General features: G+C 28.2%; 1 protein-coding gene across 1 annotated transcript; it reads left to right on the forward strand.

Annotated features, from left to right (window-relative positions):
- Positions 1-7,334: 7,334 nt before the first annotated feature.
- On the forward strand, positions 7,335-9,419 carry LOC101214664 (polyol transporter 5). Its single transcript, XM_004148809.3, has 2 exons — positions 7,335-7,634; positions 7,724-9,419. Exons 1-2 carry the CDS (start codon positions 7,481-7,483, stop codon positions 9,169-9,171), a joined length of 1,602 nt encoding a protein of 533 aa, XP_004148857.1. The 5' UTR covers positions 7,335-7,480; the 3' UTR covers positions 9,172-9,419.
- The last annotated feature ends 5,255 nt before the right edge of the window (positions 9,420-14,674 follow it).

Raw genomic sequence — 14,674 nt, forward strand, 5'->3', positions numbered from 1 at the left:
TTATTAAATGAAATGATCTCAAAACTCATTATAAAAGATAATACAATTAAGGTTATTTCAAAAAAAAAAAAAAAAAAATCCTTATACGAAATAACTTCTTTTTTATATATAGTAGATTATGAGAGTGTTTTTCGTAAGGTTAAAAATGTGTCACCCATAGCTAAAGTTTAGTGAAGCAAAATTACTAAATTCTAAGATATTTACAAAATATCATGATTGATTTTTGTGAGGGATATTTTAAAAAATATAACAGACCTGCAAAACATTTATACATTATAGAATAATTTTGAAAACGAAAAAAACTCATAAGTCAATAATGTAAAATACCAAAATTATCTCAGTCAGCACGCGATAAATCGGTCACACCCACACAATACACAATCGTGTAAATTTTGATAAACGATCTCAGACATACCATGCTCCAAAATGCTTTGGGATGAAAGAATTATGCTTTGATTTATATGATATTGAGCATACAGTTCATTGAGATGATCTAAGATGAAAGACATAAGTGTAAAATTTACACAATCTTGTCCTTCATTTTAAACGAAGACTTTCAAATTTAAACGATCGATGATACACGATCTTGGATCGATCTTTAGTAGCATCGAGCTGCCCTAGAATGAAAGAGTTTTATCTTTATTTTATTCGATTTCGAGTATACATTGTCTCGAGATGTGCTGAGATAAAAGACTTCTGCCTTTTGTTATTCGATCCCGGACCTTAACGCATCGAGATAGCTTTGAATTAATAAATTGTAAAGGAGATATAAATCACAATGACATATAAAATTTATGAAAATATGATAATGTGTTATGAACTTTTTTTATAGGTATTGAAAATGAGTTTCGTTACTTTTAGGTAAATTACTTAATAATTTTATTTGAGAAACTTCAAGGTAGAGAACTAGTACAAATAAAATCAACATTTTGTCTTTTCAATAAGAGTAAGTTTGTGTCTTTCTTGTTAATTAACATTTTTATATTACAAATTATCTCTTTAACTTATCGTTTTGTAACCAATAAAATGTTATAATTAACTTTAATTCTAGAAACGTGAACTGACACAAATTTTGGGGATTATACATATATATATACACACACACACACAAGAAGGTGATATTATATTGGGCAATACACACTTTCTATATTATGCTTTTGTTGTCCCAAAACTACAAAATAAAATAAATAAAGATTCGTGTCAAGTTGTTGGATGAAGCCAATTTTTGAGGAGATAAATATATATAATTATTTTGTTGGGTATCCCAGTAATGAATATAAAATACCAAATTAAAAAAAAATAGAAACCTTCTGATCCTCAAATGTCTTCATGTGGAGACAATTGTAATGACCATAAAAATGAGTTTGTTTAATCAACAGACTCATTTCTTTATTTGGTTCCAATATTTAGGGCTAAATTTGAGTATAAGTGGGATTGAAATTTAGAATACGAATCTCTTATTCTAATTAACATATCCTAATGAATAAGGAGACAGTTTAGTGTAACGTCCTAGATTAGGAGGAAGACCTGAATGAACAGTATCACATCTAAATGAAAGAGATTTTAAGGACATGAAAGTAATGTTAAAAAAGACTTAAAAGAATTAAAAGTTAATATTTATATCAACATGATGCACATTTTTTTTCGGTGGTTCGATCATAGAAACTTCAAAGTTAAACGTACTTAATTTAAAACAATTCTATGTTTGGATGACCTCCTGGAAATTTTCCATTTACATGATTCTATCTAAACTATTCTACGAGGGTTAATCAAACTCATGAAACCAAGTTCTAACTTTAAAAAGTCATAGGAATTTTTTTTATTTTCTTCAAATCACACACAATGAAATTCAAACTTTTAGAATTGTAGGGATTGAATTCTTACTTTGACTATAGAGACTAAATTTATAATGTAATTTAACCAACATTTAGTGCATCTTGAATAATATATAATTGATATATTCATATGATTTTAATTTTGAATTCATGAAAACATAGAAATAATTGTGGATGTTATTAGTTAAAAAATTCAATTTTACTTCTTTCTTTAGTACACCAATTAGTACAAGGACGAGAAGTAGAATCTTCAACCTAAAAAGAAGAAGTAGACATGGATTATAAAAATTTCAATTTTATGTTTGTACATTTTAAAATTTTCATTATCTTCCCAATTAAAACAGCTATATTTCATATAAGTAAGCCTAAACCAAGAAATAAAGCTTAACCATAAAAAGAAAATTTATAAAAAGAGAAAACACTTTTTGATCAAGACTGTTAAAAAATAATTATAATTGGTAATAATTTTAGAAATAATAATCAAGTGTAAAATAACATTTTAAAAAATCGTAAATATAGTAATTATGATATATACTTTTATGGGTGATAAACACTACATATTTTATAAGTTACATTGCATTTGTTTAAGAAATTTGATAGCTGAAAAAACTAGTTGATTTTTGGTGCTCGACTAGAACCAAATAAGTTTAACACGAATCATCCACGTGACATTTTCATTTTATTTTTTTTATATAATATTTTCATTTTACGTTAACATGCTTCATTTTAGGAAGAACTTTACAATGCAACAAAATACTGCTTCCTTGTTATAATGAAGAAAAATGGCATTGTCATGATCGGTACTCATTCTCCAAGCATCGACACACATGAAGCTCCTCATGTGCATTCTTATCAAAAATTTATTGTTGATATATATAGTTGTAAAAGTACCAAAGTGATTTTGTTCAAGATGTGTTTTGATCTTGTGTGTAGAAAGAGAAACAAAAGAAAAAGTATAAGGAGAAAAACAACCGTACTACTAAGGAATTTATGGGGTGTTTGGACGTCGGTAATGAAATTGAAATGCATTGTAATGTAATTCAAATTTTATGTTTAGATTGAGTGTTTTAAGCCCGAATTGATATAATTAATAAGCTTCATTTTGTTTCGGCAATTTTCGATCAAACTTTATTTCCATCATTTTCACTTTTTAAGATTTAATTTTTGTTCCACTCTCAATTTGACACGTATTCCAACACTCTTCTGATTCTCAGTAATCCTGATTACATTTCAGCTCTCTAAATACTCCATATGTGTCATGTTAGTAGACACTTAACACACTAAACTTGTAAACTTTAACACGACTCTTTTATTTAGTAGAAACGATTTAGAGGAGAACTTTCTATTAAATGTTTAGAGATCGATAAAATTGAAAAAAAAAAAAGAACTTTTACATGCCATGATAAGTTATAAATTAATATAAAAACATAAATTTTAGGATTAGATTATTGAACACACAAGTTAATAAACCATTTATATTCAAACTTGTTTATTATTAAGAGTTATTATTAGGTTAAATTGAGAGATAATCATGAAAAGTTAATATATGAGACAAAATTTTATGAAAGAATGGAATAGAAAAATGTGAATTTTGAGAGATATAAAAGTAGTAAAGATAGATGAGAGAGAGGGAAAATTGGAATTGAATAGAATGTGGGGATTAAAAAAAAAAAATCATTTCTTTTTGGGTAAAAAACAAGTAAAAATATATTTTTATTTTTCAAAGAGTAGAGAAGGTTTGAAATTCAAGGTAAATCATAAATTATATAATTATTTTTTCCCAATATTTTCATGTTCTAAATTACTTCTACATTCTACTCATAATTTGTGGCTGAATTCTTTTTTATATAGATTTTTTTAACAAAACAACAATGACAAATATTTTTAGTAAGTTTTTTTCACAATTGATATAAAAATTTGATAAACTATTTTCATAGTCTAAAAGACAAAAATTTATTAACTTGCTATGAATATTTTGTCACAATATTCTATTTTTTTTATAATTTTTAATTTTTTTCCTATTCTATATTTTAAATATTCTAAAATTTTACCACTTAAATGCATTATTTAATTCATTAGTTTCAATTATATCATTTGATAAGCTTATTTTTAAAAGATTTGACAATTAAAATAACAAAAATTTTGAAATATTAGTTTTAATTAGAAGGAATAACATTATTTAAAGCATATATTTGACTATTAGATTTCTATAAATTTTAATAAGAAATCAATCAATTAATTAATTTAAAAGAATTGATTAATTATGAGGGGGAGATATGACAAAAAAATTGTTTAATTAAAAGTAAATATAAATGATTATATTTATACATGAGTAAAGTGTTTTTTCTATTTTTCTTTCTTTTATGTCAATACCTACTCATGACATTTAGTGTTGAAATATGAAAATAGTTGAATTTAAAAATATAACAAACCCTTTATGAGATAGATTGCCTAACAAATGAATATATATGATTGTTAGAAAATAAAAACTCTTACCTATAATATTTGAGAATAGTATAAAAAAACATTTTTGTCACCAAAATAATTTTTAATATAGTATATTAATAAAATGACATAATAGCACAAAAATTCTCCATTTCTAAACTTTTGTATATATTATAGATAATAAACGTGTAGATTTTAGACTTCTAGGGTTTTCGTTTCTAACCTAAATCTAACTATGGTCAAGCGCCCTCAACTCTCTCATTTGCCATTATATAGACAACAATCTCATTTTTCTAAACTTTCAATCGATAGTTAAAGTTGAGTGTAACTTAAAATTACAATTCAATTAAAAAATATAAGGACTAGGTTGAGTTGTATTATACTATTGTACTGTTCTTGGAGTGGGGGAACGACCTACCAACTCTAAACAAATTTGATTGGTTCAAAAGTTACCTTCTAACCCTACCCTATCCAATTTAATTACTTGTGTGCTTTTGACCGTTAAATTTATAAGTTGTACCAACTTTAACCAAACAATTTTATTTTCATCAATTTGTACTTAAAATTTAGACAAATGTAGCAGTTCTAACTCTAATTTTTTAAACATGTTGCAATTTCATCTCTTGAAACAAGTTATCACTTATGGTTCCGACTATCATTTTAAAATAATTCTATACATATGTTCGATTAAAAAACTGTTTTAACTTATAAAATTGTTGAAACATCTATAATAAAATGTGACCATCTATTTAGTGATAAACTCTACTAGCTAGACTTGATCTACAACAAAAAGTTTTCATGATTTTCTAGACAAAGTTTTTTTTTAGAATTGTCCATGCGTATGCTCTAATCTTCCTTTTGTTACAACTTACTTTTTAATACAGATATTTAAGGTTTAATGCATGAATGATTTTCTAATGTAATCGCAACAAAAGATTTGAATGGATTGGATTATGTAAATTTATAAAGTTTAATCCGCACTATATTGATCGAATGAAATCTGGAGAAGTGTTGGGATATAAATGGACATTTGCCCAGTATCTTTTAGAAATATAGTCAAACTTTGTTTAAAAGAAAATTAAATATAAAAATAGAAGAAATAGTAAATTAAAATTAACTTTCTTGGAGGTATGTTTATTAGATAATGGTTAGTAATAACACTCTTACTTTTTTTGTTGTTAACCATAACCTAACTCAACTGACATATTTCTGTATTGATAACTAAATGATACTTGGTTTTTTTACTAAAAAAACACTTAAGTTTTCCATTTTTTCATAAATAACGATACATTTTTTTGGCTAATTGATTTAGCTCATCTTTGTGCTACTTAATTAAAGATCGATATTGATTCGAAATTATGTGTGCAATTAGCTCCAAGTTAAAAGAATGTGATTGAGCAACAAAGCTTTTCCTAACACTCGTTAAAGTGTGAGTAATAAAATTGCACGAATGATTCACACCCATCTAGAGCACGAGAGTCAATGAAGTAACAACCACATTTTTTGCCTATGAAATATTAATATATAGATGGACCCTTAAGAGCACTAATGATATAATAAATTCCGCAATTAAAGGTTGTAGTACATTCTCTTTAACTAACTATATGTATTTAAAGCCAAACTATAATGTCATTTGTAGTAGTCACTTGTAGTAGTAATTTGTATCGTATGCATCGTATTTTTGTTAGATTTAGTTTATATCGTCAAGCTTTTAAATATAATTTTATTCAGTTTATACTGTTGTTTTTATAAAAATATCTTTTTTTGTCCCTCCATTAAAAAGGTTACAAATTAATTTTTAAGGATTTGATTTTGATTTCAGTTTAGTTCATAAGTTAGTTTTGTTTTAATTGATTCTTAAATCTGAAGATTATGCATAATTTCTTGATTTCTGGTTACATGGTTACTCTTTCCATTATTAGCATCAGTATCTATTAGTTAATTTAAAATAACTATAAACTGCAATTTTTTTTATCAAACTTAATTAATTATTGGATAAATTCTTTTAATTCTTTTAAACTAATTGATATTAACACAAAAAATGTGTTTTAACTTTGTGTTTCTCATTCATTTTCTAATATTTTATTTCTTTCCCATGTTATTGCTTTGGTAAAACTACAAATTCAATTATTGAATTTTAAACTTACGACCCTTTAGTTATTAATTACTCTTTTAAACACTTTTAAATTTTATAAAATATTTTAATAAAATTTTCAACATTAAAAAGGTTGGTTGATGAAACTATTCAATTATATTCAATATCAACTGGACCTTTTGTTCAAGTACAAATATATACATGTTAGTTGAACTAAGCTCACGTTAGTTTGATATATTAATTTTGTGTCTTATATATCTTCCACCTTTACAAATTTAAAATTTAAATGTAGTAAAACATTTACAAATTTAAAATTTAAATGTAGTAAAACAAAATATCTTTTTAAAGTTGAAGGAATCAACTTTTAGAAAGATTAGGTTAAATAAAATAAATAAGAATATCAATGTATGAGGAAAAAAATAGGAAACAAAAATCATATGTTATTTTCCTCGGACATTTATTTGATGCACATAGAATATTGGGAAAACCCCTAATATAAGTTCTAGTTTGCATTGTGATCTAGAACTTTTGTTTAGACTAAAATGATCGTTATGTTTTATGTAATATAAAAATACATTAAAGTTCAAGGACTCACAACTGGTCTTTAGTCTATCATAAATTATTACTTATAAAGTTATTTAATTTGTCAAATTTCAAATGTTTTTTAATTTTATTATTACTTCTCTTTTGATAATGGTAGTGAAGTTTATGCTTGAATAAATACTAATTTACATTTGGGATTACATGTATATTTGTATTCTATTTAATTATTTAATTATAATTTGTAATATAACAATTTTGTTTCCATTTATATCTTAAGAATGAATTAAATAAATTAAAATATTTATAAGTATAGTAATAGTTTATGGGAGTATATAACTCATAGGTAGTTTATTTTAAAAGATAAGAAGGAAAAATTAAAAAATAATTTTAAAAAGTGACGTGAACATAAGTGAATATTTGGCATATTATTTGCTATACTCTAAAGTTCAACTCATCACATGGAGAAGCTATTATTCCTCTCTATATAACACTCCTCATTTCTCATTCATTTTCCATTCTTCTTCTTCTTCTTCTTCTTTAGTTTTGCTAACCATTTCTAACAATGGCTACTGACCCAAAAACAACAGCTCCCTCTGTTGTTCATCAAACCCACAAAATTCTCCCTGATTTCGACCCTCCCAAGAAGAACAAGAGAAACAAATTCTCTCTTGCTTGCGCTACTTTAGCTTCCATGACCTCTGTTCTTCTCGGCTATGGTAATTTCAAATTTCTCTCTACCCTTCTATTCATTCTTCATTCTTCTTCTTCAGTTTTCTTATATTATCATCTTCCCATTTCTTTGCAGATATCGGCGTTATGAGCGGCGCTGCCATGTTCATCAAAGAAGACTTTAGACTCTCCGACACCAAAATCGAAATCCTCGTTGGAATCCTCAACCTCTACTCCCTCATCGGCTCCGCCGCCGCTGGCCGTACTTCTGACTGGATCGGTCGCCGTTACACCATGGTCGTTGCTGCTGTCATCTTCTTCGCCGGCGCTCTTCTCATGGGTTTCGCTACTAGCTATTCTTTTCTAATGTTCGGCCGTTTCGTGGCTGGTGTCGGCGTTGGTTATGCTTTAATGATTGCTCCAGTTTATACGGCGGAGGTTTCCCCTGCTTCTTCCCGGGGATTTCTCACTTCCTTCCCTGAAGTATTCATCAATGCTGGAATTTTACTCGGTTATGTCTCAAACTACGGCTTCTCCAAAGTCTCAGATCCAGTTAAAATGGGTTGGCGATACATGCTCGGAATCGGCGCTATCCCTTCTGTTTTCCTCGCTCTTATTGTTCTAATCATGCCGGAATCCCCCCGATGGCTTGTACTCCAAGGACGTCTCGGCGAAGCCAAGAAAGTCCTCGACAGAACGTCTGATTCCAAAGAGGAAGCACTAATCCGTCTGGCCGACATCAAACAAGCCGCCGGAATCCCAGAAGAATGCAACGACGACATAGTTTCCGTGGCAAAAAAATCCACACACGGCGAAGGTGTATGGAAAGAACTCCTGATCCACCCCACCGCCGCCGTCCGTCACATCTTAATAGCCGGAGTAGGAATACACTTCTTCCAACAAGCCTCCGGAATAGACGCGGTGGTATTATACAGCCCAAGAATCTTCGAGAAAGCCGGAATCACATCGGCGAATCAGAAACTACTAGCGACGGTGGCGGTAGGATTTGTGAAGACAATATTCATATTGGTAGCCACGTTTTTGTTAGACAGAATCGGACGGCGGCCGTTGCTTCTGACAAGTGTTTTGGGGATGATAATTTCATTAGGGACCCTTGGATTGGCATTAACAGTGATTAATCAAACGGATAAGAAATTGATGTGGGCAGTTGTGTTGTGCATATCCATGGTATTAACATACGTCGCGTCGTTCTCTATTGGCATGGGACCCATCACGTGGGTTTATAGTTCGGAGATTTTTCCTTTGAAGCTACGCGCTCAAGGCACCAGTATGGGAGTGGCTGTGAATCGAGTGACCAGTGGTGTAATTTCCATGTCCTTTTTGTCCTTATCTAAGGCTATTACCACCGGCGGCGCCTTCTTCTTATTCGCCGCCATCGCTATCGTTGCTTGGTTTTTCTTTTACACCGCTTTGCCCGAGACCCAAGGCAAGACGCTGGAGGAGATGGAGACGCTTTTTGGTCATATTCGGTGCAAGTCCGCCGCCGCATCTGCCGGAACGGAGAAGGACAATGGTAGTGGTGGGGTTCAGTTGGCGCCGACGTCCAACGGTCAGACTTCTTAAGGTAGTCTGAGAGGGGTAGTTTAGTAAATATGCACTCTTTTCTTTTTTCTTTTTAAAATGGGGGAAAATTTGTGGCATTGTGGTTTTTATGTTTGATTGAAGAGGAAGATCTTCCCCTTTGTCTACTTGAGAAAAAGAAAAAAAAGAGTAAAATAGAATGTTCCTTAAAAAGAAAAGAAAAAAAGAAGTAAGAAATCCTTTTTCTTTTTCCATATAGACTTCATAAATCTATTCTACTTACCAACTAATAATTATATCAGTTTAAATTTTTCTAACTCTATCAATTCTACATTTTTCATTACACTTTGTTTGAAACAATCTTCACTAAAACTCCTAACCTTTATAAATTAATCAATTTAAATATTCAATTCAAAGTATTTTTTAAAATTGATTAAGTTATAAAACCAATGTTATAAGAAAGCAAAGTTCAATATTGTTTGCATCTTAAAAAGAGTCCCCATCCATCCATGTAAATTAAAGAAGAAAAAAAAGAGCTTTGTTGTGTTTAGCCAAAGGATTAGATGAAGTTTAAAATGAAGGATTTTTTATTTTTTATTTTTAAGAATATGAAAATAAGTAAATGATCATTTTGTGATGGGATTTAAATGGAAAATTTGAACTTAGGTTTAATTCATTTATTATAAACTTTTTGAGGAAAAAAATTAAGGATTTGGTTGAAATGTTTAAACTTATCATGTTAGAGTGAATTAATAATTTGGTCCACCAACCAAAGCAACTAATAATAGGTTTGAATGGTTTTAATTAAAGAAACTTAGTAAAAGAGCCAAAAAGGAAAATATGATCATAATATTAATAATATACTAATCATAGTTAGACATTGCTGTTATTAGTTTGTTTGTTCAAATTATTGTAATCTCAAAATAATATACTTTGGTTAAAGATTATGTTTGAAATTAAAATATTAAAAACATGATAATCTAAGTTTGTTTGTTCAAATTATTGTAATCAATTTCTACCTTTTATTGCTTTCTATAATCTTAAAACTTTTACTATAATTAAAACTATTCACTAAAGATTACATTATAAATATTCATTATTTCAATCAAAATATTTTTTATATTGTTTAAATGATGTTTTGAGTACAATTTTCAAACAAAACTTAGAAAAAACACTGCATGGTTAAATTTAGGTTTAAACCCTAAATTTTCCTTTTTTTTTTATTTTTATTTACTTATTTGATCTTTAAATTTTTAATGTGTTCATTTAATTTATGAATTTTTTTGAAAATGGATGATATGTCTAATAGATATGTTTGAATTTTAATCCATAGAAAACAAAATTGGAAACTTATAATTTTATTAGAAATAAAGTTTAAAAACTTTTTGTTTTTTAATTTTGTAAAGGTTGAAAATTTTAACTTGTAATTTAGTGAATACCATTTCTAGGAATTAATCCATAATTTTTAAATGGGTATAGTCTCTAACAATTAATTAATATAATGAATTTTTTTTCCTAAACCAACTTTTTCTTTTCCATGCACTATTTTTCCTTTTTTTTTCCTCCCTTTGTTCACACATACAATTTCTTTAAATTCAATCATTTGTTATTACATACTTTATATTTCACTATCTTTTAGTCATTGTGTATTCATTCACACATTTTTTCTTCTCAACCTCTATTTAACAAATAAAATATTTTCTTAAACCAATCTCTTTTAGATCATGAACTCTCTTGTCTATTGTTACAGTGAGTGTATTGTCCGTGTTCTTTCATTCATTAATTAGAAAAATTCTTGTAGGAAATGTGAGACAAAAAAATCAATGTATTTGAATATCATTCTTTTAAACTTGCATCCTAGTCGTCGCTAATGTTAGCTTGCATCACCTACCAATCTATGTTAATAAAAGCTTAAAGGTAAAGATATAGTTTGAATGTTCACTAAAAGAATTTTCAAATCTAATATTACAACTTTTGAAAAAGTATAGATATTTTTTAGACAAGAGAAGAATGCTAGGGTCTCATTAATCATTATTAGGAGTGAAAGAGCATATATATATATACAAGAAAAACATGCTTAAACTAACTCGTTTTGTGTTTTATGAACTTTCAAGTGTGTTGGTTCATTTTCTCCAAATCGGTTTCAGATTTCAATTTCTCCTTCATCAAATAATTTGTTGTCTATTATGATTTTGCACAGTAATCGAGTCAAGTTGAAGTGCATATGTCCATAATAGTTGTCACGTGACCTAAATATGAGGAGACAATGAGTATAAGGGATTATGAATTATGAGGAAGAAATTATAGGGAACGGTAAAAAGAGGAAAGAGAGGGAGAGTTTGAAAAATAACCATTGATGGTTGGCTCCCTACTTGTTGGGTACTCCCCATTTTGTGTTGGCTCTTTTTAAAATTGAAAGTGACCTTTCAAATTCATTGAATCATCATTCAACCCTTCTCTCTCTCTTTTCCCCCACCATTCTCTTCTTCCCCTCCTTCCCTTTTAAGAATAAAAAAAAAATTGTAATATTTTTTTAGAAAAACTTCCTATGAAACCTTAATAAAATTAGCCAGGAATATGGTAGATTAAAAATTCGAGTTAGGTCGGCAAAAGTCGACTGAATCGACGTTGGTCAGTCAGAATAATTACAAGAAAACGTTTCGATATCAGTTTGAGAAAAATCAAAACCAATATTTTTTAAGATTTTTAAAAAAGAATTAAATCAACCCTAACTGACCAATTGACCTATTAGTTAGTTGATTGTGTCAATGTTCACTCATACAGTTAGTTCATTAGAATGATTATGTAATATATTTAAACTATAGTCAGTTTTATAAATTTTGTATTGTAATGACATGAACATCTAATAGAGATTTAGCCTAATATGTCATCATCTCATTGGCTACCAATTGGTCTATTTAAATACAAAACAACAATTTTTCTCAATTTAGGAAAAAAATGCTCTAATTAAAGTATTCAACCATAAGTGTCACACAATTCATATATATGTATAAAAGGCTAAGGATGAGATTAATTTAGAAAAGTAATATGCGTACTAATAAATCCAAATAGTATATGTACGAGGGTGATTAATTAAAGTTCAATAATGCTAAACTTTTGTTATATATATTTACTTCCTTTGGTATGTTTTATATTACACATGTACTTATATATATTTAAGTAAAATTAGTCATAAACTTGGTTTTATTTCAAACCCCTTATCCTATATAATGTCCTTAATTAAGAGAAGAAGATAATATTTTGTGAATAGTTACGTATTATATTTGAATAATTTAGAATCTCATCAAAGGATAATAATGTATCTAATTCAATATCTTTTGACATTTCAAAGTTATATATATTCGAGTATGTGAAAGAATAATGTGTCACCTAACTTCTTGAGTTATATGTAGATAAATACAAACTTAATCTTCAAATAAAAATATTAAAATAAGAAATAATGGTCCATTTTTTTTAATCTTTGTGTAAATTTGTGGTTTGGTTTGACAATATAAATAGGTTAATTTTTATAAATATCCCAAGATATTAAAATATTTACGGTTCCTGTAACAAAATCAAAAGGCGCATAAAGTTGGCTACTCTTTTTAAATATTTGAAGGTTGTCATTGTCGTTTTTTAACTTTACTCTACTCTGATTTCTTCTTCTTCCTTTTCATCTTCTTTCTTCTCTTCTTCTTCTGCAATTTTTATTTTATACCTTTTTTATATCATGATCTTTTCGTTTTCAATCAAACATAAATTTTGTATTGTTTTTTTTTTCAAAGTGTTAGTTGGTTCAAGATCGTGTACCAAATATAAAAGATCTTGGTACACGAACTTAAAAAAAATCATTGGAATATTGATACATGGTCGTTTAGATTTTTCTATCGATCGTTGTACCAAATCTAAACAATCGTGTACCAAATATAAAAGAATGTACAAGATCGAAAGTGTGTCAAATATAAAATATTTATATTTGGTACACAATCTTGAAAAAAAATGTTTGAGATACACACGGTTGTTTAAATTTGGTTACACGATCACGTATCATAATTGTTTAGGAGAAGAATTATACGCGTATGTGGCCAATTAATCGCGTGTTGACTGTGATATTTTTAGAAGTTTTCATTCTGGGTCTGTGCATTTTTTTGTTTTCAAAATTGTTCTATAAAGTGTAAATATTTTGTCAACTTATCATTTTTTAAAAAAAAACTCATATAAATATATAAAATTAAATATACACAAAACCATATGAACGTTTGCATAGTCAATAATTTATAAAATTGGTCAAATCTTAGTTTAGTTTTAATAAATTAATTTACTCTTTTAACACTTCTACTAAAAAAAATAAATAAATGTTTGATCTATTTTAGTCCTAAAATAAATTATTAGTACTATTTAACTAGTTTTTAATAAAAAAAAAAAAGTTACTTTAAAGGAATTGCTTTAGGTTTATTTGAGACTCAACTAGACAATTAGAAGTATATTGTAATGCCCGACATTAAGAGGGAGACATGAATGAAATAGTATCACATCTGAATGAGAAGAATCTTGAAGACATGAAAGTAATGTTAAAAAAAGACTTAAAAGAATTAAAAGTTAATACATATATCAACAAGATGCACCTTCCTTTTTTGTGGCTTGATCATAGGAACTCCAAAATTAAGCGTGCTTAATTTGGAGCAATTCTATGTTAGGTGACCTCCTAAGAATATTCATAAGATGCATGTGAGTGCGGACAAAACTGTTGGATCGGTATGGCAACCCTAGAGGGGGGTGAATAGGGTTTAAATAAACTTTTTGACAAATAAAAAGTAAAATCAACTAATTAGATATTTTCTAAAATTTAAATAAAGAACTTTGTAAACTTTGTTAAATAACAAGATTGATAAAAAAGATATGAATGGAAGTATGCAATCAAACTCAACCAATAAGAATATGTAACTAAAATTAAATTAAAAAATAATTAGAAAAGAGTTAGAGAAGAAGACACCGTAATTTTATAGTGGTTCGGTTAAACTCAACCTACATCCACTTTCCCAAGCACCCCTTGGGATTTTGATTGAAAATCTTCTTTGGACTCTTTCCACGGATTTGAGCCGAACCGATTCTTGCTCCTTTTTCGGGTTCAAGAGCAAACCCGATCCTTTCCACGGGTTAGGATCCAACCGTTACAATATGATGAAATTTTTAAATCACACAAAAGAAAACTCTCTAAAAGAGTGAGTATACAATTTGAAGCTCACAAATTTAATCCTCACAATACAATAAGAAGCTCTCAAGAATAAGATGAAAAGAATAAAAATTGGAAGCTTTAGAGAGAATAACAATGTTGGCTTTTTGCTTGAGGATTGTAAAGATGTTGTGATCTTGTGTAAATGTGAAGTATTTAAAAAGAGAGGAAAGATAAATTCAAAATCATTTGGGTCATTAGATATAAGTAAAAGAAAAATGAATGGTTGAGATTTAAACTTAATTAGCCGTTAGACACAATACAAATAATAATATAATAATATGTCTTTTCAAAATATTTTGTTTAAAAAGA

Source organism: Cucumis sativus, chromosome 2 (assembly GCF_000004075.3).
Source record: "Cucumis sativus cultivar 9930 chromosome 2, Cucumber_9930_V3, whole genome shotgun sequence".
NCBI classification, from domain to species: domain Eukaryota; kingdom Viridiplantae; phylum Streptophyta; class Magnoliopsida; order Cucurbitales; family Cucurbitaceae; genus Cucumis; species Cucumis sativus.

What these genes read in the sequence shown, in the direction of transcription:
- LOC101214664 (XM_004148809.3), top strand. Translation starts at nt 7,481, where the DNA reads ATGGCTACTGACCCAAAAACAACAGCTCCCTCTGTTGTTCATCAAACC. An exon ending in CTCTGTTCTTCTCGGCTATG is followed by an intron (nt 7,635 to 7,723) that starts GTAATTTCAAAT and finishes ATTTCTTTGCAG; the next exon opens with ATATCGGCGTTATGAGCGGC.